At 30.8% G+C, this 27771-nt stretch overlaps 1 protein-coding gene across 1 annotated transcript; it reads right to left on the bottom strand.

Moving 5' to 3' along the window:
- Positions 1-12785: 12785 nt before the first annotated feature.
- On the bottom strand, positions 12786-27604 carry LOC124536270 (peptide methionine sulfoxide reductase). The gene is made up of 5 exons (XM_047112777.1): positions 27404-27604; positions 23412-23572; positions 19318-19438; positions 16769-16905; positions 12786-13775 (listed from the first exon to the last, which is right to left on the bottom strand). Exons 1-5 carry the CDS (start codon positions 27449-27451, stop codon positions 13541-13543), a joined length of 702 nt encoding a protein of 233 aa, XP_046968733.1. The 5' UTR covers positions 27452-27604; the 3' UTR covers positions 12786-13540.
- Between the last annotated feature and the right edge of the window lie 167 nt (positions 27605-27771).

Raw genomic sequence — 27771 nt, 5'->3', positions numbered from 1 at the left:
TTTTCAGAAAAATAATTAGTGTTAAAAGATTTAGACGGCCATCAATTTAGTTTCAGTAGTGATGTTCCATCAGACAGGGGTCATAGGGGTTAAGACAAAGTGAAAAAGACATTTGTGAAATCGACAAGCATTCTAAAAATAGACAGATTACGAATATCTATTAAGAAAGTTAAAATTTGTCGACGTCAAACAAATTATATCGTCTATTTGTTAAGACGTCAAAAAACTAGCTTGAGAGTAAGCATATCCACTGACATTTTACCCACATTTTATAATCAAGTGATTTCTAGTAAGATAGGTAGACTTCCATTTACTGTATAATTTTATCCATACTTATATAAAAGTCACGTCTAAAAATGACAATTTAATTTCAATTTTACACACAGTTATATACAGAAAACATTGCTTTTATCCATTATAATATTAAAAAGTTTTAGAAATAGTATGAGATATTTAAAATGCACGTTAAAGAATACTCGAGGTAGAATTGCATAATATTTTAGCACAGTTCGGGTTGGCGAATATTTATAGGTATCTCATTAGTTAAAATATACTGGTCAAAATCGTGCGAAAACTCGAAATGGGACGAGTTATATATTCGTAACTAAAGGTCGGAATGCGTTACTCTGCCCCATTAATAAACTTTATTTTCTTGACAAATCCACCAAAACTTATACAAAATTCTCTCATATATTGATAATAATTTTTGTATTGACTTTTGTCGACAACATTAGTCGACCATAGGAAAATCAAATTTTCCTTGAACGAGAATTATTATAATTATCATATATTAATACTAATTAGTTAAATCAAATCAAATATTACTTCACTCCATCTTAATATAATCTTCACGATTCATAAAGCACTACAAACTATTGGCGCCGGTGAGATCATTCGTCAATCAGACAAGCTTATAGGAATTATACGGATGTTGTGTTTTGTTATCTAGGATTTTGTTATGGCCTTGTTCGCGTTGATTATCGAGGTTTTAAAAAAGGGAATTTAAGAACTTGATAGCCGCGTTACCTACGACAGATGTGATAAAGAAATTAAGTTGATGGCTATTAATTAATATTGATAATAATAAGATGAAGCTTGTACTTCCTAATTATTAGGTTTTACTTGGTGGTAGGGCTTCGTGCAAGCCCGTCTGGGTAGGTACCACCCTTTCATCACTTATTCTACCGCCAAATAACAGTACTCAGTATTGTTGTGTTCCGGTTTGAAGGGTGAGTGAGCCAGTGTAACAACAGGCACAAGGGACATAACATCTTAGTTCCCAAGGTTGGTGGCACATTGACGATGTAAGAAATAGTTAAAATTTCTCACAGCGTCATTGTCTATGGGTGATGGTGACCACTTACCATCAGGTGGCCCATATGCTCGTCCGTCAACCTATATCATAAAAATAGGTATTTTAAAAATATGAGTCTCTATTTGAACGTATAAAAACGGTAAGCTCATTGTAATTCATCATGAGTTCCGTCTTCAAAAGTATAAAAAAAATCGAAAGGAATGATTAATCGTTCTCTCAGAAGAGCGGAGAAGACTTGGCAAGCTGTGAAACATTACTTGTCTGACAGAAGAGTGTTTTCTTTTGAAAGTCAGATCACAATCCTACACTCTTAACACTTTGTGAGACTATACATTAGACACACTATCTAAGTAATTGTTGTGGCTTCCATAGACGCATTTGCCAGAAAATGTTAAATAACTATAAATGAAGCCATCATTAAAGATTACTTTAAATTGGTTAAATTGTAGAATAACGATAGAATTTAAGCAAAGAATAATCTTGAGAACACTAATTAATCATTTTATTTTAAAGCAATAGCAATCGGTATTAGGAATCGGTATTAGGAACACAACAGTTTCTATAAATCAAAATATATTTAAGTTTCCAACAAAAACGGTATAACTCAAAAACAAAAAATGACAGTAAAAAAAATGTTGTCATATTAAAAATGTCCTCAATTTGATATAGAACCAAAAAAAATCACAAAACAAACTTTTTTTTTTATTGACTAGGTTGATTATAAACTTCTGTGTAAATAAAACGTATCGTGGAACTTTAATAATAATTAAAAGTTATGACCAAATGATGCAAATTGTCGTTGTTATCGTTATTCTTAAATTAGTATTCAGAAGTATCTCGATGTAACTTCGCAGTTCGTACTTCAATTAAGGCAGCTCCGTATTTCTTATTCTAATGAGTTTTATAAATACTTATTGCTCCGTTCGCTAGTGAGAATCAAGTTTCTTGTTACAATCTATTTTTATATACCAATGAGGGAGTTGAACTTGATAAGTATTGTAAATTATTATTAACTCTGTACGCAATACGATAAAGCATCTATTATTAAACTAATCATTATGATCGCATTATTTTATTCTTGAACTAGCTACCCGCTCCGTCTTCTACTACATAATATACAAAGTTTATAACTTTTTATATAATTACATTAATACTTTCATTTGACAATACAAACCGCTGTACCTGTATTTTAAATCTGTAATATCTACGAAAATATTTATTTAAATTACTGCTGTAAAGGACCATATAGATCTAAGTATATGAAACACACATTTTAGGTATGTACTTTATTGGATAGGGTTAGAATAAGCTATTATTTCTCTTAAAAATTTGAGGATAACAAATGGTTATTTTCAGCCAGCATTTGAAAAGTAGGCGCAAACAATGTGTTAATTTACAAAATCTATATAGTACATCTATTGTACATATAAACTTTCTTCTCAAAAATAGTTGGGTAATTTTAAAGCTAAGAGAAACATACACAGGGATAGACAGACAGCGGTAAGTGATTTTGTTTTTTCTAAGTAATGACATACATATTTATATCACTGGTTGTGTATAATAGATAGCTTATAATGCTGAAATTCAAATGGTTCTGGTTTTAATTCCTGAATCGTGACAATAGCAGTTGATTAATTATTTTATTCCTAGACCACAAATGAGATGTTTGTATTTACAATGTTTGTAGTACACTTCCGTACTTCGGTAAATCTGTTGGTCTAAAAGTAAGAGTGCGCGTGTTGGCATACACTTTAGGCTAACTGTTGCAGTGGACTATTGAAATTCAGTCAAAAGACTACAATTTCAATGTATTATTTTTAAAAAAAATTTAATCAAGGATGGAAAGGATCACTTTCGAATCGTCATTTAACAACTATATTAAGTGAAGCTACCGGTTCGGAAAATAGATTCTACCGAGAAGAACCGGCAAGAAACTCTGTACCTACTCTTTTGCAACATGTTATTAAAAAAAACTATTTTTTCATTCTAGCAAGTACATATGTTATTATATAAGTCTTAGCTGTTCCTAATATTATAAATGCGCTGTCTCTAGCTTTCAAAGACACAAAGTTATAGTTAGCAATAGAATAGTTAATCAATGGCACTTACCAGACCATTACAGACCCAGACCAGAAAGCGTAAAGCTCTATTCCTACTAGAATCTTGCCAACTTTCATAAATAAAACTATTCAGTAGTACAAGTAGATATTTACTGGTATACCTATGCATTTGTGGATACATTTAAGTTGTTATATTACACAATATAAGATCAAAACCAGCATAACTGTCATTAAAGACTCTAAAAATGACTGTTTAATGTAGTTAGTATTTTTGACATAGACCTAATAATGTTTAGAGATGCAAAAATACTGGCCAGACTCATACTCAACCGACTCTGACTCAGACTCAGACTCTGACTCAGATATCAACTTAATTTTCTGAATCAGTTTAATTACATTCCTTATTTAAAAGTTTTGTCTTGACTTTATTGTTTAATGACGAATACTTGTTGCGTGTAAAAGTATAGGTAAGGAAAGGTTAAGTACACAAAAATTAATACATTTTATTATGAACAGATTCAAGTGCGATGAATGCTAGTGATGATTAATTTGACATTTGAGTCATTAGTTTCAATGGAACAAGAATACCGCTTAACCACAAAATACGTATTGCATTACTATCAGTGAGTATTAAGCGCTTATACGTCACATGTTATGCGGTTATGGTTATTGCGTAAGTAATATTTACCATAACGACGATGATCTTAAATTAGTTTTTTGATCATATATTTTATATACTGTTCATATAGTTCTCATTTCAAAATTTTTATTTCGTAGGCAATTTTAATATATTTTTTTTTATGGAATAGGTTGGCGGACGAGCATATGGGCCACCTGATGGTAAGTGGTCACCATCACCCCTAGACAATGACTCTGTAAGAAATATTAACTATTTCTCACATCGTCAATGCGCCACCAACTAAGATGCTATATCCCTTGTACCTGTAGTTACACTGGCTCACTCACCCTTCAAACCGGAACACAACAATACTACGTACTGTTGTTTAGTGGTACAATATCTGATGAGTGGGTGATACCTATCCAGGCGGGCTTGTTCAAGCCCGCCTGGATAGGTATCTAGCTTATCTATCTAGCTTATCTATCTATCTAGCTTGCACCAAGAGAAATATCGCCAAAAGTATACGCACGTGAAATTATTTTGGATATTTGATGGTGGCTTCGTTATGTAAAAAATGTAACATCTATGGAGAATGGTGTCAACTTCAATCAGCTAGGCTAACCATGGGCAAATCCGCTTACCGATGCCACAAAGAAATGGTCATCAACTTCCACAACGATCAACCTTATTACCATGAAAAATTGGTAAACCTTTGGGCCCCATGAATATTTTCACACGAATCGTGCCTAGTTAAAGTTTTCATTGAAAGTGAAAGAGGGATTCCAACGCATTGTGATTCAGGAAAGCTCCATGGAACAAAGACAGTTGAGATTCCAGGTAATAAATTTTAAAACTAACCTTAAAAAGACCAACTTTATTAAGTTATAAATGAAATAAAGCAAGTATGTAGAAGCTATTTCATTTATATTTTTACATATATCTAGTGGGTTTTTTAGCCTTCGACGAGGATCGAAGCTGCTTTTTCTCTGTTGCCATGCTTCCCTCGTGGCTCAACGGAGTTCTTGTGGAGAAAACGGTAATTTATATTTCAGTCTAAATTGTATTAAAAAATTGTAATTTTAATAGATAACAATTTAAGTATCAAGATAGTATCATCTGTTATTACTTTATAATAATTAGCACATCTGTTCCTATGATGTTCTATGCCAAGTTGACTTAAATGTCTCCATGAAACATTTACTGGAAAATTCTAATATGATATCATGGCAACAAAGTTCTTTTTTTAAGTCTGACAAACAATGGCAAATAAATAAATGTAATCAATGTGAATGACCTCACGACTATAAACTATAGTCACACGGCTAACGGCTTTGATATCTATCAACACGCTCACACCTATAATCATTCCTAGAACCTTATGTATTCAGTGTATATGAAATAGTTGTTTATTAAAAAAACTATTATTGATCTCACTTAGTACGATCTTATCTAGGGAAATACAATTCCCTTGCCAAAAAGAAATAATTCATATATTTTTTAATTAAAGACACAAGGCCATAACACCTTAGTTAACATAAATGACATAGATGTATGAGAAATATATTTATAAGTGTCGGTGTGTGTCAGTTTATAAGCATATATTATCAGGTGCTTATTTGCTAATCTACGTTCCATTTCTAAATAAAACGAAAAAAGAAAAAACAAACAATATAAATATAAAATAAAACAAATTATACATAAAATACACATCATTATTTTTACAGTGCCAGTATAAATCCGTATTTATTATTAGGCATTAAAATTGATACTCTTCGTTCCGTTTATAAAAAAAAACATAAGTTACATTCAAAATATTGAACTCATTCATAAGTGCGGAAGTGTTCTATGTCACGTAAAGTATGGCTTACACAAACTCGCCGTGGGAATACGTATTCTCAATGGTTTTATAATGTTAATTACGTATTGTAGCCCGAATATGTTTTTCATAATAATGCATAATTTTCACATGCATTATGTATATTGTTGATATTATTGATATTTGATAGCGCAGGGGTTGTGTTTCGTTCGTTATGATTACAACGACATTCATTGATTGTTTTACGAGTTTTTAATTTGATTAAAACTGGCATTTAACGTGGATTAGTGATAAAATGTTTAATGACATTAAAGAGATTCTAATTAGCTTTAAGTAACAGTCTATTATGAAAAAATACAATTTGTTAAAGATACATATTAATATTATCGTATAAAAAGGAAGTAAAAATAAAAACATAACTTCCAATCATAAGAAATATACACTCAATAACAATGCAGCGATTACCCTTGTACATTGGTCAAAACCATACATAGGTGATTATAAAATAACCTCTATTGTTAAGAAAATAAGATCCATGAATGTATTATATTGTGTTACTCATTGTACGTCGAGTGGACGAAGCGAATTATCTTGTTAACTGAAAGACATCAACTGATCCGGTGCAAATTCGGTGTGCTGGCACTTGGCCTCTGACCAACAAACACAGTTAATAAAATTAAGTGATATTAACAAGTGCGACCAGGACTGGTGTACCGAGGGTCCCTTGCGGTTAGGGTTGCCAGGTGTTAGGATAAAGCAGGACATACGTAGGATTTTTGATTGCTTGTCCGGCCAAAATAAGCGGCATCCGGCCTGTTAGGATTTAGGTAGGATTTTTCAATTTCGAAATTCGCGCGCGGAGCGAGATCGAATCACGCCGACCGAGTATCGGCGCAACGAGGGGCGCCGCGACCAGCGGCCGCGCGCTCAGCTAGCCGAGTTGCAAAGATTTTCATGACAACATATTAAAAGAAAAAGAAGTTTTACAGCAAATTTCCGCTAACGAAAAGTATTAGGTTATTAGTTGTTGTTATACTTGTCATACAAGCTTTTAAAGTTTAAAAGTTTAGTTTTGTATAAATAAAGGAGAAGATATAATAGGTTGGGGAAAAAGTTTCTTCGTATTTTATATGAAAATTCAAAAAATTTTTTTTTATAGTTTATTTACATTTGACTAAAGTATGTAGGTGCCATTTTGTTCCATAACTTTTTGCCATCTTGTTGGTAGTGACATGATCCCATTGCTGTAAAAATTTTGGGGCTTCTGATCGAAAAACTGCGACAAGTGGTTTTGGCAGCCAAACTCTCGTAATTTTTGTTGAGTGGCTAAAGATGTGTGAGGTCTAGCGTTGTCATGGTGAAAAACCACACCCCTTCTGTTGATCAATTTTGGCCGCTTTCTCTCAATTTCTTGCTTCAATCTCATCAATTGTTCGCAATACAGTTCTGAATCGATGGTCCTGCCGGGCGGTAACAGCTCATAATGAATGATGCCCTTCCAATCCCACCATACACACAGCATTACCTTGTTGCGAGTTAATCCGGTTTGTTTTGCCACAGTCTGTGAAGCTTGACCGGCCTTTGACCACGATCTTTTTCGCACGTTCTTGTCGTATGTGATCCACTTTTCATCACCAGTTATCAGCTTCTTCAAAAATTGTTCGGTTTCATTACGTCGTAATAAAGAATCACAAATGAGTACACGGTTCATTAGGTTTCTTTCAGTGAGTTCATGCGGCACCCATATACCGAGCTTTTTTGTGTAGCCAGCTTTATTCAAATGAGTCAAAACCGTTTTGTGGTCAATTGCCAGTCCTTCAGCTACATCGTAACTACTAATATGCCGATCTTGCTCCACTTTTTCAAAAATGGCATCAATTTTGTCCGTAACAGGGCGACCAGAGCGAGATGCATCTTTGGTATCAAAATTTCCGGCTTGAAAACGCTTAAACCAAACTTGCGCTACTCTCAAAGATACTGCATTAGGTCCATAAACATCACAAATTTTTTTCGCGGCTTGAGTTGCATTTTTACCTTTTTTATAGTAAAATTTTAAAATGTATCGAATTTCTTCTTTAGATTCACTCATTTTAACAACAACAAAAACAAATGAAAATCACACAAATTCCTAATGATAATGTTAAGTAAGAAAATATTTTTTTTTTTTTGTTATAATATAACGACTGATGATTAAGAGAGTTAGAGACTGATTTATAATAAAGAAATATTAGCTTGATTTTGCTTTTGTTTTATTAAAATGCAATCAGAAAATCCCGGATTTCCATTTTTTTCAAGTAATACCAAAATTTTTCAAAAATTTGAGGCGTCCGGATTTTTCGACCGAATGTTAGGACAAAAAAAAATTAGTTTTACACTTTTTATAAAAAAATGGACAAAAAACCAAGATGTCCGGATTTTTTACCCAAATGTCAGAACAAACTCACAGGTCTGTCCGGCTTTTGCGTCTGAGGACCTGGCAACCCTACTTGCGGTATTGTGACGTCACGCCGTAATAAAGGTGAAGTATGATTTGTTGTTTACTAATATTTCGTGAATTTTTTTTTTTATGAGGAAATTATACTGGACATAAAGTGTTTATCTTTTTGAGGACCACAATTTTTACAGGAAAATATAAATATACTGATCAATGAAGAAATTTTTTCTTCGTTGATCAAGTATTTATTACAATACCATTATTACAAATACCTTTAAAACAAAATTAAAATATGTAAATAAATTTTCCGGAACTTGGAATTATCATATGTTTATGCTTAACTAGACTAAAAACGATTCAAGTAAAGATAATGGTATGAATTATGTGGTTACCTTCATATATAAAAATGTTGTACTTAGTTCCGAAAATGCAATATCGCTGTAAGTCGCATTGAAAACGCACTAGTCTAATCATTGCTCTTGGACGCGTATTAATAATAATAACCCATTTTAAACTTAAAACAAACAATTTAAAACAGTGCTGTACTCAGTAATATTGTATCAAGTATTGTATTGTATTGCTTTTGACCTTTTTTATATCATTGGAACGGAAAGGCAAAAGATTGGGAATCTGATGGTAGTCACCATTGCCCACAGGCTTTGGCACTGTGAGAAATGATGAGATGGTCTATGGTAGTTGTTTTTCTCGTGTACCTGTTACACGTGAAAGTTACACTGGTCTACTCACCCTGTTTGGCGATAGAATATGTAATATATGATATGGGCTTGTACAAAACCTTATTATCAAGTAAAATAATAATTAGTCAGTGGTGCCTACACAGACAGGCTTACATCCAATTCATTAGCAAATGATAATGATATATTTAATTTACATTTTTCAAACTATGTCACGACTGATAGTGTAAATATATTAATAACAAAAAACCTGTTTATATTACACCCGTTTTAATATATTTGTTATAAATACCACAATGTGATAGAGCCCTCATTACAATTAAAACATTCTAAGTCAAAATGGACTCGCTAATGAGTTATTGACTTACATATTGCCGATATATAATAATATTTACGTATTTCTAAAATCAGGCATCTGGTTTTAATTGAATTAAATGGTATTTTCCTTCCGAATGTTTACTGCTGCATTTCCAAATATAGCAAAGGTTCTTCGAAGTAATTTGGTATGTCATATCAAACAATAAATATTTCCTCATTATATGATGTAACAAATTGTACAGTTAAATTAAAACAAGCACTAAAACTGTTTGAATAATTTCAAGTTCAAACGATTGTGTGGAACAGCCATAATATTTGAACTGCACTAGCTAATAAATAAAGTTCTATAAAAAACAACAAAAATGAAAACTGTGCAACAATATCAAAAAGTATAATTAACTCTTCTGGTAAAAGTTTCAGAATATCTCCTGCCTTGATAGGTTTTTGTTAATAGCTCACTTCTTCAATCATTCAACGCTAAGTACGAATAAGCGACAAACACAAATCAATTAATCAAACTAAGAGGTCGTCGATTCCTTCCCAAATATCTACGAATATCCATTGAAGTCTATATTTTTTAATTTACTTTGAATTTAACTTTATCTTCATGTTATTATAATGTCACTCTTCGTCAATATTTCCCACACTTTTGGGACTGGTGTTTATCAGGTGTATATCAAATTTACACAATGATTGGTGAAAACCATCTCACAATCTGTTCGGTAGTTTTTTACTATATTGCGTTCAGACCGACAGAGAGACAGATACGATCGAAGTAGCTTGTATTGTAATAAAACATGTGTTAGGAATATAACAAAATACTATAGTAAAATTGTCTATGTCTAAATCTTTGATTACTAAGACAAGCCAAAGGACTCTGTTAGAAGTAATATATTTAGTATTAGATATTTTAATATTACAATATGTAGTTGTACCATAATTACTAATTGATTTAATTATCCAGTGAGAAATTAATATGACAACTTCTGATCTTTGCGGGACATTTTCTTAAGTAAACTATGATGAAATTTATAAGTTGTTCAAGCTCTCAACTAATGATGTCTCGTCCATTCAGTGTCATATGTTGTTTATTTGGTTTTTGTCCTCTTATGGTTGAAGAAGATGTTTCAACTGATGCGCTACGTTAGTAGAATGGTAAAGTAACCTACTAGAAAAGAATTATCTAGGGTATCATAGTTATTTAAATTCTTTAGAGAAGTTATTATTTACATTATATAGATTATATTATTCTTAATAATATAAGTTATGACATTTTTATTAGCATAAGAATTAATAGCTTTAATATATACAAATATGCACTAAAACTAGTTACTGTATAAATTTTCACCGCGTACAATGGTGGCAAGAATGCTAGCAGCATTGTATCATAGTCGGTATATTGAATGTTGAAAAACAGTAACTACTGAGTTTCTTGCCGGTTCTTCTCGGTAGTATCTAGTTATCTACATTGCGAATTGTTGCTAGCTTTGCTTAATATAGTATGTAAAATGACGAAACGAAAAAACGACAAGTGTTTGTAAAAAAGCCTACCTAAATTAAATATATTTTGAAATTGACTTTGATAACGCTCAAGATTTAGTAAGCTTAATATATTCACAATGCATTGTAATTATGACTGTATGCCTTTATATGTATATAATAAAAATTAATATTTATTTTTAAACTTATTGACCGCGCATCAGTAGAAGTATCGAGTAGTATTTAATTATTGACGATTCAAAAACGCTTCATTGTGAAGTTTACTTGAATAAAATTGATTTGATTTGATTTCACGGTAAGTTGACATAACTTCTTAGCACCCAAGGTTGCGCAAGGTTAATCGATGTGAGAAATGGTTAATATTTCTTATAGCGCCAAGGACCGTGGGCAGAGGTGACCACTTACCAGCAGGTGACCCATTTTCTCGCCCGCCTACATATAACATAAAATAAAATATATATTTTTATTACATATTTAACATACTAAAATGGCCTCAAGTAGGTCATCATAATATAATAATATTTAATTTGACGTCAAATATAACAAAATTAAGTATATAGAATGTAAAGAGCATTAAACGGATCTAGGAACTAAGTTTTGGCTTTTTAAGGATCTCATTAGGCCTAAGGTTGTCCAAGGTTACTAAGGACTGAGACAAAAATAATTTTGAGTTGAACTCATAAGAAATTTTTAGTTGGTGAAATCTTAAAATTTAAAATCAATAAAATTATTTAATCTATTAATATATTTTGAAACAATTAGAATGGAAGTAAAACGTATGGACTTTTTATTCAAATTCCCAGTGGCGTAATGCGTAAGGCCTCGCGGTGCAAAGGGCCTCGCGCCCGAAATTTGAAAAAGTACAACATAACATTGGTATAAGAATACTGTAAAAAAAAAGAAAACAAAACAAGGGCCTCGCAAACTGTATCTTGCCCACATGAAGATTCGATCTTGCGCCGCCACTTACTATTCCTAATAAATTGCGCAAAAAGTAAACATAAGTAAGTATTTACAACTGCGTACAAAGCCGTATTCATTATTATTCCTTTGTAGTCAAACAAATCGTGATTGTAATGTTAAATAACTTGTATGCAACGATAATATATTGTGTACTTTTATCTACCTTTAGTTTCCTACTTATTACAAAAACACATTGAATTTTCGCAACGAATTTTGTTGTTTTACCAAAATAAAGAAATATTTTTTGTTTTTGCACCAATAGGTTGTAACGAAAGGTTTTTATTTAATGAAAGTAAATATCTGACGAAACATTTATATTTATAGCTAACATGTATTGGAAAAGTTGTAAATAAATGTACTCACCTAAATATTGATTTAATTATTTGCAATTTCATAACATTGGTATAGTAGCGCCACCTATCCAGTAATACAAACTTTAAATTGACAGCGCTACAGGCAAGTTTGATCAATCGTTCACAGAAGAGTCGCAACAATTTGCGAACAGATGTCTCTACTAGTAGCAAAAATTGGTATTTTTCGTTAATCGAAATGTAGGAAACAATAGGGATTATATATTTGATGCGAATTATATAATCAAGAGCAGATAACTTTGTTATATATTAAAGCTATATATTAAAACTTTTGCCTAAACGAGCTTTGAAAGATTGAGTTTTATGTATAGTATACGTTTAAGTTTTTTCTTTATAGAGTTTTGTGGATATGTTGATGAAATTGGTCCAGAATATGTATTATTTAAAATTAAAGTTTTGGGATTTATTTCATGTGATTTTTAGTCAATAAAAGGATGTAATAAGTGGCTAGCCATAAAATTAAAATAGGTATCATCTATTATTTTTGTTTGATGATCTTATTTAAATTACTTGAGAAAAGAGCGAGATAGAAAATTAAAAAATCTTCAGTTTCACAAGAAATGTGAATGACCTTAGGAAGGGAAGGTCATGTTTTTTCACAATTGATGACTTTTTAAACTGATTTTCGTCGATGACACTGAATGTCATGTCTTGTATTGGATAACTAAAAAATAGTGGATAAATAAAACAACAATTTTAATAAAATACGTTTTTTTGTGTTTTAATCTTCACAATATAATCTATTACTATTCTTAAAATTATGATCGAAATTGATTGAAAATCAAAAAATATGACGCTAAATGAAGTGTTGTCTAATGGATTGATATAGGCCGGCGTTAGACGTGGGTGAAAACATTCGAGCAATTTTGATAAATTTGTACATATATTTAGACTATATCTATTGATCAGCGATTAATACTATCATAACTCAAAGCTTTATAAATGTTGCTGATGTTCGTTGAACTATTATTTTTTTTTAATATATGGCACCGGCATTACACTTAATACTGAGAACTTGGCATGATGAGGATAAAAATTTACATTATTTTAATGTGTCATGATGTAATTGCTAGTATTCATTTTAAACTAACATTGAAATGGAATGAAATAAAAAATGGTCCTAAATAATAATTATAGATCGAAATGCAATGCTGCCCGAATTCTATCACTGTATGAAAGAGAAAAGATAATTAATTATAGATTTGTTCATATCATTTAAATTAATTAAAAAAAAAAAAAACAATTACAAACACATACGATATTTTTATAAGGGCAGCATTTGCTAGCCCCATACATAAGTGGCAGTTAACATTTATCCCTCATTTAATTCATTATTATAACGTGAATTTAAAATGTATATTAAAAAGTAATATTCGATGGAATTCAAGATTCGGATCTTGAGTAACTTCCGTCGGATGTATGGAGCTAGCTTTATATAATTTATATAATTTAACACGCTAATCCACCGCCTTCATTGCGTTCCAATTCACGGCGGACATACTCCGCCTGTTTCTCGCTTAAGCCAAGACGGGTGACCTCTTGTTCGAACTGTGTCATCCCGCCAACACCCACGAGGTAGCCATTGAGTCTGGCCGCCAAGTGTGAGGTCTGCAATTTTGAGGAGTCGAGGCCCAAGCTTCGGCATAGATCTTTGTGTCCTTGCAATCGGTATTTTTGATGGTAGCTGAAAACATTTTGAATAATATTATATACATTTTTTATAAAGTAATAGTTTAAAATGAAGATCATCATGGTTTTCGTAAATGTATTGATAAAGCATGGTTATTGTTAGCAGTTAAGACAGTTATAATAATGAACAGCTTGCAATTTATGAATGGGGTCAATGTCCACAAATAAGTGTAATAATAAATTCGTATTGATCGAGGGAGCAAATAAGTCAAATCTCCAATGTATATTTATCAAACGAATCAAATGTTAACTGATCAATCATGATCATAAATTGAAACACAATCGTTGAGATTTAAATATTTTAATAGGTGCATGTGACACTTCAAAAGATGTCCGACATTGTCATATATTTTTTAAATTTAATAAATAAAAGACGATTTAATTATTATTTATCAATAACTCTCTATTAATAAAAATAAGATTTGAATATGGAATATGGGTTATGAAGAATGAACTTGAATAACTGGAGCTAGACACTAAAATAATATTTTATACAATGTCAATCAAAATATACAACTTTACTATGTTTTGAATTTTATTGAAATATTAATAAACGAGTTACAATGTTATAGATCGTGACCGTGGAACATTAAATTAGATATGGCAACATTAAGTTTTATTTGTCATAATTTTTATGTTGGTTCATAATATTTTGTGTTCGCACGTGACATTGGCGAAATAATCTGTGCCTTTTTGGCACAACTGAAAGCCACAAAAAAAATACTTTGTATGAATTATAGAAAAAAAAAAAACTAGTTTAAATATCATCAGCGACAGCGAGTGATAACCGTTGATCTTATTTTACAAGCTAGAGTCGCATTTTTGCTTTTGGTATTTGCAGAATAAAAAACCATATTTCGGACTTAGATAATTATTAAAAAAAAATTAAATAATTAAAATAATTATATGTAATAGTATGAAGATAACTGAAGATTTTTATTCATTTTAATCTCTCAATAATTCTAGAATATACCGACTAACTGTTTTATATGTGATCGGTGCGTAAATTTGGCAAAGACCTCTTTATTATGGATACGAAAATCAGAGAGATTGGATTATGCCGAATATAATTTCAATTAATATCCCGTTCATTACATTTGTCGTTGATATAATGCAATCGTGAAAAGGTCTTTGAATCACTTGAGTAAGATATTAAGAAAAACTATAGAACAGAGGTAAAATTAATTTTTTAACAAAGATTGGTTTGCTGACATTCTTCAGAATTTTTGGTATCACAATAATATTATGAACAAAAACAAGCATGACTAATTATGACATCTGATATAAAGAAAAGTATTTTTATAAATCTAAGCTGAACGGTTAAAAGAAATAAAAAACAAAAAACATTCATTCGAGATTTTTCCTAGTTAACTCCGAATTCAATAGGCTCCCATGATTTCCTAGCTTTTTTCTTTACACATGAGAACTCTTTCTAATTCTAGCATTTTAATCATTAAACAAATATAATTGGTGTCATCAAATGTTGTTTAATTTTCATATTAAATTCCTTTATTCAGCAAAGAAGTATTAATTCTAGTTATTGCTTGTCAAATGAAACACTACCGGTTCGGAAAAGAAAATAAATGGACCTTAGAAGAACCGGTGAAAGAAACGCAGCGAGTTATTTGACAATTTGTTATTATTCACATATATTCAATAAAAAAAAACTGTTGCCTAAGATGATCATTTCAGGCCCAATGTATGTTAAATAGGCCCAGTGGTTAGAACGCGTGCAACTTAACCAATTAAAGATAGACAAAAAAAAATCTTATTTTCATAAACAGTGCTTTCCGCTTGGCGCTATATTTGGCAAGACGTGAAATGTTGGACTGCGTTAAAACTTGGTATTATTTATAATCTGTTGTATAAATTTAAATTGAAACCATAATTATATTTACTATTATGGAACATATACATTTACCGATGTATGTAGCCGAAATGTCCCAGGTTTCTAAATATTCATGTGCTTAATTTGTGTTTATAATTCATCTCGTGCTCGGCGCTGAAGGAAAACATCGTGAGGAAACCTGCATGTGTCTAATTACTGTCATCATCATGACATCGAAATTCTGCCACATGTGCATTCCACCAGCCCGCATTGGAACAGCGTGGTGGAATATGTCCAAAACCCTCTCCTTAATGGAAGAGGAGGCCTTATTTCAGCAGTGGGAAATGTACAGGCTGTTACTTTACTTTACTTTACTGTACTATGCTATGAACTCAATAATTAGCTATATTAATTTAAGCTCGAAGCGAATAAGGATAACGATTTCTTTGTTAGAATAAAGAAGTTAGATGTATGTCCTTATAGTTAAAACAGGCGATACGTGATACTAAAACCAATGACATTTAAAATGGAGGTTAATACATACAATTGATGATCACTCAAAAGGAGCCGGCCGTGACATCGTTATTGTTATAATTGACAGTTAACATTATGTAGTACATATTAATATATTGTCACTATGTGAAATATGATTTTGAAGGTCGCTTAGGACTATACGCATAATACTGACACTTAAACTTGAAAGCGGGAAAGCATCACAAAGGTTTTACGCTTGACATATTTTTTAATAACTACATATGTGTGACGTATACTCATAGAGCGAATGCATCTAAATCTTTCGGTATCAGAGATATTCGGTAAGAAGAAAATTCAAACTCACCGCAATAGATGAGAGTGATATACCAGAATATGATATTGACTATCAATTATAATAATTATAAAATTTGTAGAATACACGAACCATTATCACAGTAAGTCGTTTGTCAATATTTCACAGGTGAGATACGAAGTGAATTCTTACAGAATGACAATTAATATGCGTTTATAAATTTCCTGTAAAAAGGTGGCACGTGTCAGATAAAATCTATCATTGGTTAATCGACTAACCTTTTATTAAGTTAGTAACGAGTAACTCCACAGACATTGTTATGTCTTATAAAACTTTATACAAATTAAGTAAAATATAATTAAATTAAACTCACTCTTCAGCTGGGTAAAATGTACCAGCGGGCGCTATTTCTGTTCGTAGTTGTCCGTTGCAGCGGATTTGCATTGCCTTGTGAGACGCCTCCGCAGCCAGCCTCTGCTCCTCGTCATGATACAGAATCATGGATTGATACTAGAATTAAAAAGTGAATCACTTTAAGTAAAATGTTTCTTAGTATATTCCTAACGTAATTTTAAATAAGATTATAAATGAAGGTGTACAAGAGGAAAACAAAAAATGTTGGAGGGATTATTTTAAAATGTTTAATATTGAAGAAAAAAAATTGGAGACGTACGATTTTATATCCAACAGAATGAGTGAATATAAATATTATATGTTACAAAAATTAAATCGTGAAAGTAGAGCTCATTATTAGGATGCTGCATCCAATTATTCAAAATCAATTTTTAAAACGCCTTTCACTACCAACCAGATTTTTTTAAATTAACCATCCAGCACATTTTTGGTACGTGAGTATATGTTATTGTGTCTATTTTCAGGGGAGTATGAATGAATTATGTTTTTGCATGTATGTTTTTGAGAAAAGTATTAGTCCTTGGCGAAATGTCAATTGTCAAAAGTATTTCTAAAACATGACTTGACACGCTACCGCGTGTCTATAAATTTGCGCAGCCTATATTTTCGACCTCGATAATATTGTTCTATTTATTTTTCGAACCCGTTTTTATTACCATCGTGCTATCAGTTATTGTAAAACATGATTATCTAGCTAAAGCCAAGAAATAAAAATTTATTTTGATTGAACTTGAATTGAACAACAATTTATTTATTTAAAAACAATTGACCATATTATGTATTGTATTTGGGATAAAATTTAATCATGTACGCATGTACAAGTAGATATATGTTACATGTATATGTTGGCGGAACCTTAGGGCTAATCAAAGTAACATATGCGGGTTACTTTACCAAATATAAACAAGTTACACATAAATGTCACATAAAAACTGTAAAAAATACAAAACAAACAAACAATGTTGTAACAGTTAGTAAGTTTTTTGTTTAGTTGAAAATCTTTGGCACAACAATTAACACTGTTGTACTGAAACTGTAAAATACTATTTATATTAGTGAATGTTGTGTATTTTATAAAAGCTAATGACTCAATGTAATTTTAGTACATCTCGTGAAACCCGTGAATACCTTTATAAATGTTGTAATTAAATATACATATGTAGATATTAAACATTTTTGGTTAAGTACTACAATATCATCACATATTCTGGTCTGGCTGGCCTCACAGCACCAGTGGTTATGGGCAGTGAGACGGTTACCATCTAGTTCTTTCTCTTAGGTGGCCTATTTTCTTGTCCGCCGAATTATTTTATAAAAACAATTAAAAAGTACTATCATATTCATTAATGTCTTTTGTAACCTACTTTTCTACTAAAATTCTTACTATCTGATTAATTAATAAACTCAAGCACTACTTCAAGATTTTCATACGGTTTACATCAAAGAACGGAGTGATTCATAAAGAATGTTCTGGTGCAAAATTCATTAATCATTTGTGAAATATGATGATTGTTGAATGACGATGTGAAACGTGAATCGATAGAGATATAGGTATTATGATAGAAAAAAAATATGTACTTAATCTACCTCACGGGTAGTAAAGTATAAATGCGAATAATGCTTATAAAACAGTCCATGCCTGTCTTTAAATCCTAGAATTGATTAAAAAATTACAAAAACGTCGTACGTAGATTTGTTTAATTTCTATATTTTTTTAAATTATTTTTTTATGGTATAGGTTGGCGGACATGCATATGTACCACCTGGTGGTAAGTGGTCACCATTACCCATAGACAATGACGCTGTAAGAAATATTAACTATTCTTTACATCGTCAATGTGCCACCAACCTTGGGAACTAAGATGTTATGTCCCTTGTGCCTGTAGTAACACTGGCTCACCCACCCTTCAAACCGGCACACAACAATACTGAGTAGTTATTTGGCGGAAAAATAACTGATGAGTGCGTGAAACCTATCCAGACGGGCTAGCACATATAGATACATTTATAATTAAGAAGCTCCTGAAATAATTATGATAGTTCTATAATTTTTGTGAACCATATAATTTTGTATTTATAAAAGTACACACTTTAGATTTATAACGTCTGACAAATTACCTACATTAATTATAGTAAATGAATCTATCATAATCGTAGATCGTGTTTTATTACTCAAAGAAAGTAATACCTAATCCCGTTTGTAATTATGAAGATTATAGTATTATTATGAGTAATCTGCTAATTTAATTACACACAGTAAATATAAGACATAATAGTAGAGACATGATAGATAGATAGTTTTGTAGAGCCATTATAAAAAAATGTATTTAGATATACTTACAATATAAATCCGAATGAAGTAAAAATATTTTTTATTTGTGCAAAATAGGCACAGGTCACGTGCGAAAAATATTTTATTATAAAAGAACGAAATGCCAAATAATTTGCATGCATATATATAAATATATATACATATATGTATATATAAAGATAAATAAACAGACTTACCTGTCGTTTTAGCTTTGTGGTAAGTCCGTACTCGTGGTTGCCCCAAAACATATCGAGAAGATCTTCGTAAGTGACGGTTTTTGGGTCGTAATCTAGTTCGATTACCTCCGTGTGATCACCTCTGCGAACAGAAATGTTACTTTCTTAAATCACTAATATAAGCTAACGTTATTTTTGTTAATTAATTGTTGAAAGATAACTCTTGATATTAATTAATAACGTTCTTCTTTATTCAAATTAAGCAAAGAATATATAAAGAGATGAGTCGAGATGGCCCAGTGGTTAGAACGCGTGCATCTTAACCGATGATTGCGGGTTCAAACCCAGGCAAGCACCTCTGATTCATGTGCTTGATTTGTCTTTATAATTCATCTCGTGCTCAGCGGTGAAGGAAAACATCGTGAGGAAACCTGCATGCGACAAATTTCATAGAAATTCTGCCACATGTGTATTCCACCAACCCGCATTGGAACAGCGTGGTGGAATATGTTCTAAACCTTCTCCTCAAAGGGAGAGGAGGACTTTACCCCAGCAGTGGGAATTTACAGGCTGCTGTTGTTGTTGTTGTATATAAAGAGATACAGTAATAGTTTAAAGTTTATAAAAAGTTCCCAGTTCCAGCATATTCTGCCGAGCGCGAGTTTAAAATTCCCGCCAATGTTTTCTTTTTTTTATAATGTTGCCCACTTCAAAATCCGTAGCGACAACACTAAAATCAAAATATTTTCTGTTAAGTAGACTAAAACTTATCATATCTTATGAGTACTGATTTGTATGTTACATTACTCTATTAATTATATTTGAATTAACCAAACAATTTTTAATTTATACTTCAACATATAAGATTACTTTTTAAGTATTTCTTAAATCCCGAAAAACATTTAGTACCGATAAAATGATATTCTTTAAAAATCCTTTCCATCATGAGTCATTTACAATAATTAGTAGATATATCAATTGTAATGTAGGTAAAGTTAAAGAATAATTAAAATAACAATTAACAGTACTCCACTAAATCCTATTAGTGTGAATTTCTAGCGCTATCATATATTTATCATTAAATTAATTAACTGAGTAAATAACTCTACATTTAAAACGATTACTTATATAGATTGCTACTTCGTTAAAACTGTATGACAATTGACTCAAAACATTAAAATGTTTAATTATTTCAATAGGTCATCCTTTTGAATATATCTACGCTTCATATATAAGCGAAACATGATTATAAATAAATCGTTTCTAATCACTGAAGAGATAAACAATGCTGATAGTGCGTAGTTTGACGACCACCTTGGCCTTGCTGTGCGTAGACAACCTTGACGCAACAGATACAATGCCAAACTATATTTGTATAACATAATAACCACATCTAAAAGAAAGACTTCCTTGTATTCGAATAACCTAATTCATCCACGCACGTGATAACTATTTTTTTTTAAAGTACGAGCATAGAATAAATATATATATGTTAAGGTTTTTTGGTAGGTAAGTTCATTCAAGAGTGGATACAATCATTATTATTATAAAAACATATTCATATGAATATTGTAATAATTAAAAAAGATTTTTTTTTTAAATATATTTGGCTGGATATTTTAATACTTTTGCTTAAATTGTTTTATTATCTGTAATTTATTGACAATCATCAGAGGTTATTCAAAACAATAAACACGCATTTAAAAGTGATTAGGCGAATTCTTACTACGAGTACTCACTATAAATAAATCAAACAGATTACAACGCAACAATTGAGTTGCATTTACATCATGATTATGTATTATAAAATTCTTAGAGCATAAAATCATTCCCTTTTGTTTGAATTACGTATTCAATTAATTTATTACAAGTTAAATTTAATGTTTATTTCTCGAAAATACAATATTGGAATGTAGGTATTCTTCAATTTATACAATAAGTATGTCAAAAATGCAGAGGAGGATAGAAGTGGAACACACTACAAAACCCCAAAAAGAAAAAAACCTAAGTAGTAGACTGATAGACACACACAAGCACAATGCGAAAAAAGTAAAAATAAATTTTATAATTAAAAATAAAACATTCGTCACTATTGTGTATGTCATTTATGGTACATAAACCTTAAATATAATGATAAGGGACAACACGTGGAATCATTAATAAATGTAGAATATACGTAATTCATTCATACGCAAACAAGATAGCTACGTATGTTTTACGTAAAATGTAAAATACATTAAAATATCACGATGCAAACGTAGGTTAAATCCGTACATTGTGTACATTTGTGGGTTTCATTTTTCATATAAATGTAAAAGTATTTTGTTTCATGTAGTTCTGAATAAACAAATACTGGTTTCATGCTAATTATTAATCTGAGATTTATGTAGTTTAATTTTAATATACTAATGACCTAACTGTTTTATAATTAGTTAATCATCACCACTTAACATACATATAATGTAACAGCAAAAACAATTGCGCAATAACGCAATGACCATATAAAGTTAATAATCATTATTAAAAAAAGCAAGTCAGCGCGATTATATGATTAATGAAGAATTTTAGCAAATCACATCTAAGGCTCGTGTACTTGAAAAATAAAGATAAAAATCGACGTACGCTAATCTATATGCGAATATAATCTTTACCTTGACCCATTTCGATCGGTCTAATTCTGTAACGTGTATCTCGGCAAGAAATAACTTAAGCGATTTGAAAATTATATATTAGTTCAACTGTAACAGTGTAAAACTCATTAAAAAAGACAATATTTAGTCCGAAATATTTAAAAGATAAAATTTGTAATGAGTACCTAATATTTTAAGCGTATTGTATTGTTCCATTTGTTTCTTACGAACAATTATAAGTAGAATGATTTTTTTTTTTTACAAATACAAGCACAAATGATCTGGTATTAGGTTTCAATGCCACACAAACATTATATATTGAAAAGTCATGCGCTGTTTGTACGTATGTATGACTACAAGAAAATCAATCTTATCTATCTCTCTAAATACTACTATACTACTATAATATACGATTAAATAATTGTAAAAAAATAGATTGATAATTAACATTGTTTATTTAATGTATGGAAAAATTGAAACCGTGAAAAACAATAAAGGAAACCTCATTAAAATTCAAGCCAACAGGTCCAAATCTGTAATAAATTATTTCCTCGTATAATATAACAAGGTCTGAATTTCCCAGAAATTCATAATTTGATGTACCGATTACACCTTCGCGGAAAGAAATTTGAAACGATCGTTCCCAGCGAACACTTGTATACATTCAACATGTTTTCAAAATAAATATTGCGATTTGACTAGCTTGTTTAAAAATTAACTTTAAAGAAAGGAAGCGGCTGGTTTATTTATAAGCTTTTGGTTTAATGACAATATATTTCCTTTGAATATGTTTCACCAAAGAGATAAAAGACAATTGAAAATGGCCGCCATTTACTGGGCTATTTTTAGTAATTATTTGTTCGTTTTAAATTGGTATTAATAGCAATTAAACAGATGGTTGAAACTTTGAAGATTAGATACGAAATCGCTGCAATAAAAATAAAATAAAAATTATAATAATTACAAGAACTTTCTAATTGTAATTTGATAATTCCAATCAGGGCCATCAGGGTATTTAGGGGAACCGGGGCAACTGCCATGGGGCCTCCACATGAGTGGGGGCCACATCAGTTTTCGATGAGTTAACAAATACCGAGATATAGTCAAATTATAATAATGTTACTACTTAATATTTTAAAAGTTACCGATACAAAGTAATTAAATCATAGCTTACTGATTGAAATAAAAAAGTAATTAATTCATGATAATATAATTATTAGGTTGTTCACGCTTCTGTTTGTCTAGGGCCCCCACTGCTTTGTGGTCCGGAGGCCACCAGACCTTTAAATCCGACTCTGATTCCAATGACAGAACATGCTTAATGTGAAACCGTACGCTTATTAAATCTCACATGTACATGTGTAATATTTTAAGTTGAAAATAATAAAAGTTTGTCAGTTGTTACAACAAAATAATTTAATAAATTCAACAAACAGCCGGTAATACATAGTGAATGAATGAAATGGACACAATTTTTTGACTTACATGTTTCTGTAGTGAGGATTCTTTGTAGTGCCACCAGCGTACCCGACTCTTGTCCTCACGATACCGGTAGTGGCGCCGAAGAGGGAATCGTTTGACCAGAAACAGCCCATGCCGAATGTCGCCTTCTTCGTCGGTATGTCGACATCGTGGAGTAGAGCGGCCTGGGTTAAACCAAAAAATGCTATTAAGTATTATTTGAAAATATATTTTCAATATAAACGATGTCTGTTCAATTTATGTTTTAAGTAATAAAATGTCAAATGACGAAAAAGTATTGCTTAGAAAGAAATTATATCATATTAATGGGTTATTGTTCGATAATGTTTTCTTTTTTATTTAAAATGGAAAAAACGTCGAGAAAAGAGCTCGTTATAATGTGTTGCGTAATGTATAATTACCACCATTATGTAAAAAACTTAAAAACCGTGCTCTTGGGTCCGTTGCCCTGGACAACAGGTTTTTTTCTGGAGATGGTTATAAAGTTATGTAAAGCAGTTCTCCTTTCGTCCTCAAAGGGATACTCTTAATAACAGTCGTTAAACCTGTTCGCAGTAAAACTTTATTCCACGTCATCTTGTATTTATTTTAAAATTATAATTCAGGATAAATGTATTTATTATTCAACTAACTTAAACAAAGTAATATATTTCTTAACATGTTCTTAATATTTGCATAACTATTGTTAAAATATTAGGTCTTTTAGTGATTCGATTGTTCTTTTATCTGTTGAAATGTCTTTAAGTAGCAGACATCTGTAAGTAGAGATACAAACGCAGAACATCGGACCATGAGTGTAATGAACTAAATGCCTTAGTCATGAACTAATAATTAGTGAAATAATATTATAAGACTATTTGAGAACTGCGCTGAAATTTAAATAATAGCTGATTATCTTCTCAGTCATCTCTTATAATAGTATAAGCATCATTATTAATATATTACAGAAAGCATTGTCACTAATGCGATGTCATCTACACAATAGTTATGTTATCTTTAGTTCAAGTAATAAATTTTAATTAGGTACATGTAATTGCGTTCAATTTTTATCTAGTCCCTCGTTAATTATGCAATTATTTGAACAAATTTTAAATATTAAATGTATACTTTCTAAGTAGATATTATGTTCCAAATAAAGAGTTAACATTAAATTCAGAGTTTATATTTTGTTAACGTGTTTAAACCGTTTACTTTGTTTGGATTCGAAGATTCAGTGGCAGTCATCTAGCTAGCTAACTCAGTACAATCATTGATTCATAAATTGATAAAACTAATGACTAAAACAATTACAATAAGTAGTTTATAATATTTATCTCAATCTATCTAATCCGGTTTCCATACAGGTCATACAGTTATATCTCAGGTGTAGTCAAAATTACTAATGACATTGGAACAAACCTGACATTTCTCATAAATCTAATTCATTTGGATTTTAGTAACACATTTAACTGCGTTGATCACATCATCCTACTGGTTTTACGTTATATAATATAATTTGAGTTCTCTATTCATCTTAAATTGAGATGTAAGGGTATCTCGACGGCTTGTTGTATCCGTAACTCGTTGAAATTTTCATTTACTCGATCACATGGTGTATTTTATTTTTTTCATTTTTATCCAAATTTATAGTCAAACAAAAATTTTAGTTATTTTTGTTGCGATTTAGAGAATTATAAGTGATAAATATTTAACAATACAATGGATTAAGACTATAAATAGATATAAACCCTTGTGAAACATAAATTATTTTGCAGTCACTATTTAAATCAAATCAAAATAAACTTTATTCAAGTAGACTCCTACAAGCACTTTTTCGTCATTTTACATTTAAGTGAAGCTACCACCGGTTCGGAAAGTAGATTCTACCGAGAAGAACCAGCAAGAAATTCAATAGTTACTCTTTTTTAACATTTAAAAAATACAAAGTCATGTTAGTTAAATACAATTATTTAAATTAATATATCCTGCTTGGAAGTCAACAGGTATTAACTCCACTCTTTTTATTTAAATGAATATTACAAGCTATATCTTCCTATACTATTATTGTTTACACAGGTGCAATCTATTTAAATTTTTCTATGGACAAATTTCAGATTTTCACCGAAGTTTAAGTTGCATTGTGTACGTGATTTAATACGAATTATCCTTATTACATAGAAATGTATTATTTTGGAATTCTTCCTCAGGATAGTCGCTAAGTATAATACTGAAAATAACTTTTGCTCTTTACTGAGAATTAATTAACTAATGGAGATAAATCGCAATTTTTTTTTAATTTAAAAAGTCATATTACTTTTATATACGCTATCAGTGTTTGTTTTGCATCTACTTAAAATGTGAAAATGCTTTTTCTTAAAATATAGAATTAATTAAATAATAAAAAAAATTGCTTTTTTATCGTTGTGAGATAACAAATAGACATACAGAGTTGATTTCACATTTATAAGATACGAGGACGACAAGACGATTTTGATGATATTATTTCCGAGACTTTATAACTCTTTATAATTCATAAAGGCGCTACTTCATATTCATAGAGAAAAAAGAAATACATTATTGGTGCCCTGCACTAGTTCATCCATAAATATATAATTATCAGATGAAAAATATAGTGAACAACGAGCACTATAGGGTGTCAAGATCTTTAAATTTTAATGAAGAGTGACTTTTTTCAAACGAAACGAATCATACAACGCTATAAAATTTGCCACGTCGCTCTTGAACTTTGATCGTTGTTCCACATGTAACTCGTCTATTTCGGTCTGAAATTGAAGACTTCCCTTGAGGTACCAAATGACAATTCCCGACATTACATACCAGATTACGATTGAACGATAAATCGTAAAAATAACTCATCAGACTAAAATATTTTTATACGAGATAATAAAATAATAAATGGTTAACTAAGGTAGTTTTTAAAAGGGATCAATTTATTTATATTTAAACTAATAGCAATGTTCTGTGTAACTATTATAATTTATTATTTCGCATTGCATTTATAACGCTCACAAATATAAACACGTGTTGCGATTTTCTGACAATGAGACAATTAATGCTTAAATATATTTTTTGCTGATATTGATCACCGATGATGGTAAACAATTGAAAGGCGGCAATTGAAATTGGCGGTATTAACAAAAACTTTGTTAATTTAAAGTTTTTTACACTACTCGTTTTGTGTTGAAACCTGAAGCGGATTTAACTCAAACTCTACAATTTGTTGTCAGAGATTCGAACTCTATAACACGCAAGTTAACACCGGTTTCATATTCTCTTTTTAAATGAAAGTCGACCCAAAATATCCTACACCATAAATATTAATTACATCTTCGGTTTCAAGCTCTACGAATCCCTGTCTCAAAATTCGACAATTTATATTGAGAACAATTCCTTTCAACTCACGTTTCAAGCTTATTTAAGTATTTAATTTAATGTTAAAGTGATGAAAGATTAAAAGGTACCTACTTATAGGCATAAATTCAAATAACAAAACTAAGGAGTCCGAAATAGTAACAGTTACAGACTTCAATTGAACATGTATTGTCATATGTAATTAGAACTGATCGCAAAAAATAACCGTATGAAAGAGCTACAAGTTCATCGTCCCACTTTCTTTCGCAAAAACTTCCATACACAATCAATCTAGCAATGTCAATTTGCATGAACAAATTACACATTGACACATAAAATACCACGTGTTATACATAACTTTTTAAACTATATTATCATTAATTATTGATTCTATAAATATTATTATTAATCTAGATTATTTCTCGTATTAATTAACATATAATATTGCTTAATATATATACTAAAAATAATAAGTGTATTATTATTTTTAGGACATTTTATATAGTCATACATTTTTCTCAATTATTAAATACACAATAATTAAATACATGTCATGTAAAAACGTGGGAACATGTTTAAAAAAACCTTAAAATAATGATTAACCTTTGTAATAATATCTTTATACATTTTATTAAATTACTTACGTTCGTTGGTGGTTTCATGGTGCAAAATTTTCTAATAAGGCTCAGCATGCACGAGGATAAATGATTGATTTAAAATAAATTTCCGGCGCTTAAGCGTGTAGATTTTGTAGAGTCGCGTGTGTTATACGGATATGGAGTGAAGCCGCGACACGTCTGTATGGTAAGGCGGTCCGGCGCACACTGTCAATGCCGCAGTACCTAACCGTAATTTTCTAGTGAAATGTCCGTAACGTCGTGTTTCACAAATCATGCACAGACAGGGATCAGATAATAAGTTTGACATTGTCACTGAAAAGTATAACATATCTAGCAGCATATCCTACCTATCAGGCTATTGAATTATCATAACCCAATAGATACGTTATAAA

The sequence above is a fragment of the Vanessa cardui genome, chromosome 16, assembly GCF_905220365.1.
Source record: "Vanessa cardui chromosome 16, ilVanCard2.1, whole genome shotgun sequence".
NCBI lineage: Eukaryota > Metazoa > Arthropoda > Insecta > Lepidoptera > Nymphalidae > Vanessa > Vanessa cardui.
Note: the sequence above shows the minus strand (reverse complement) of the source record. Positions and strands in the feature narration are given on the sequence as shown.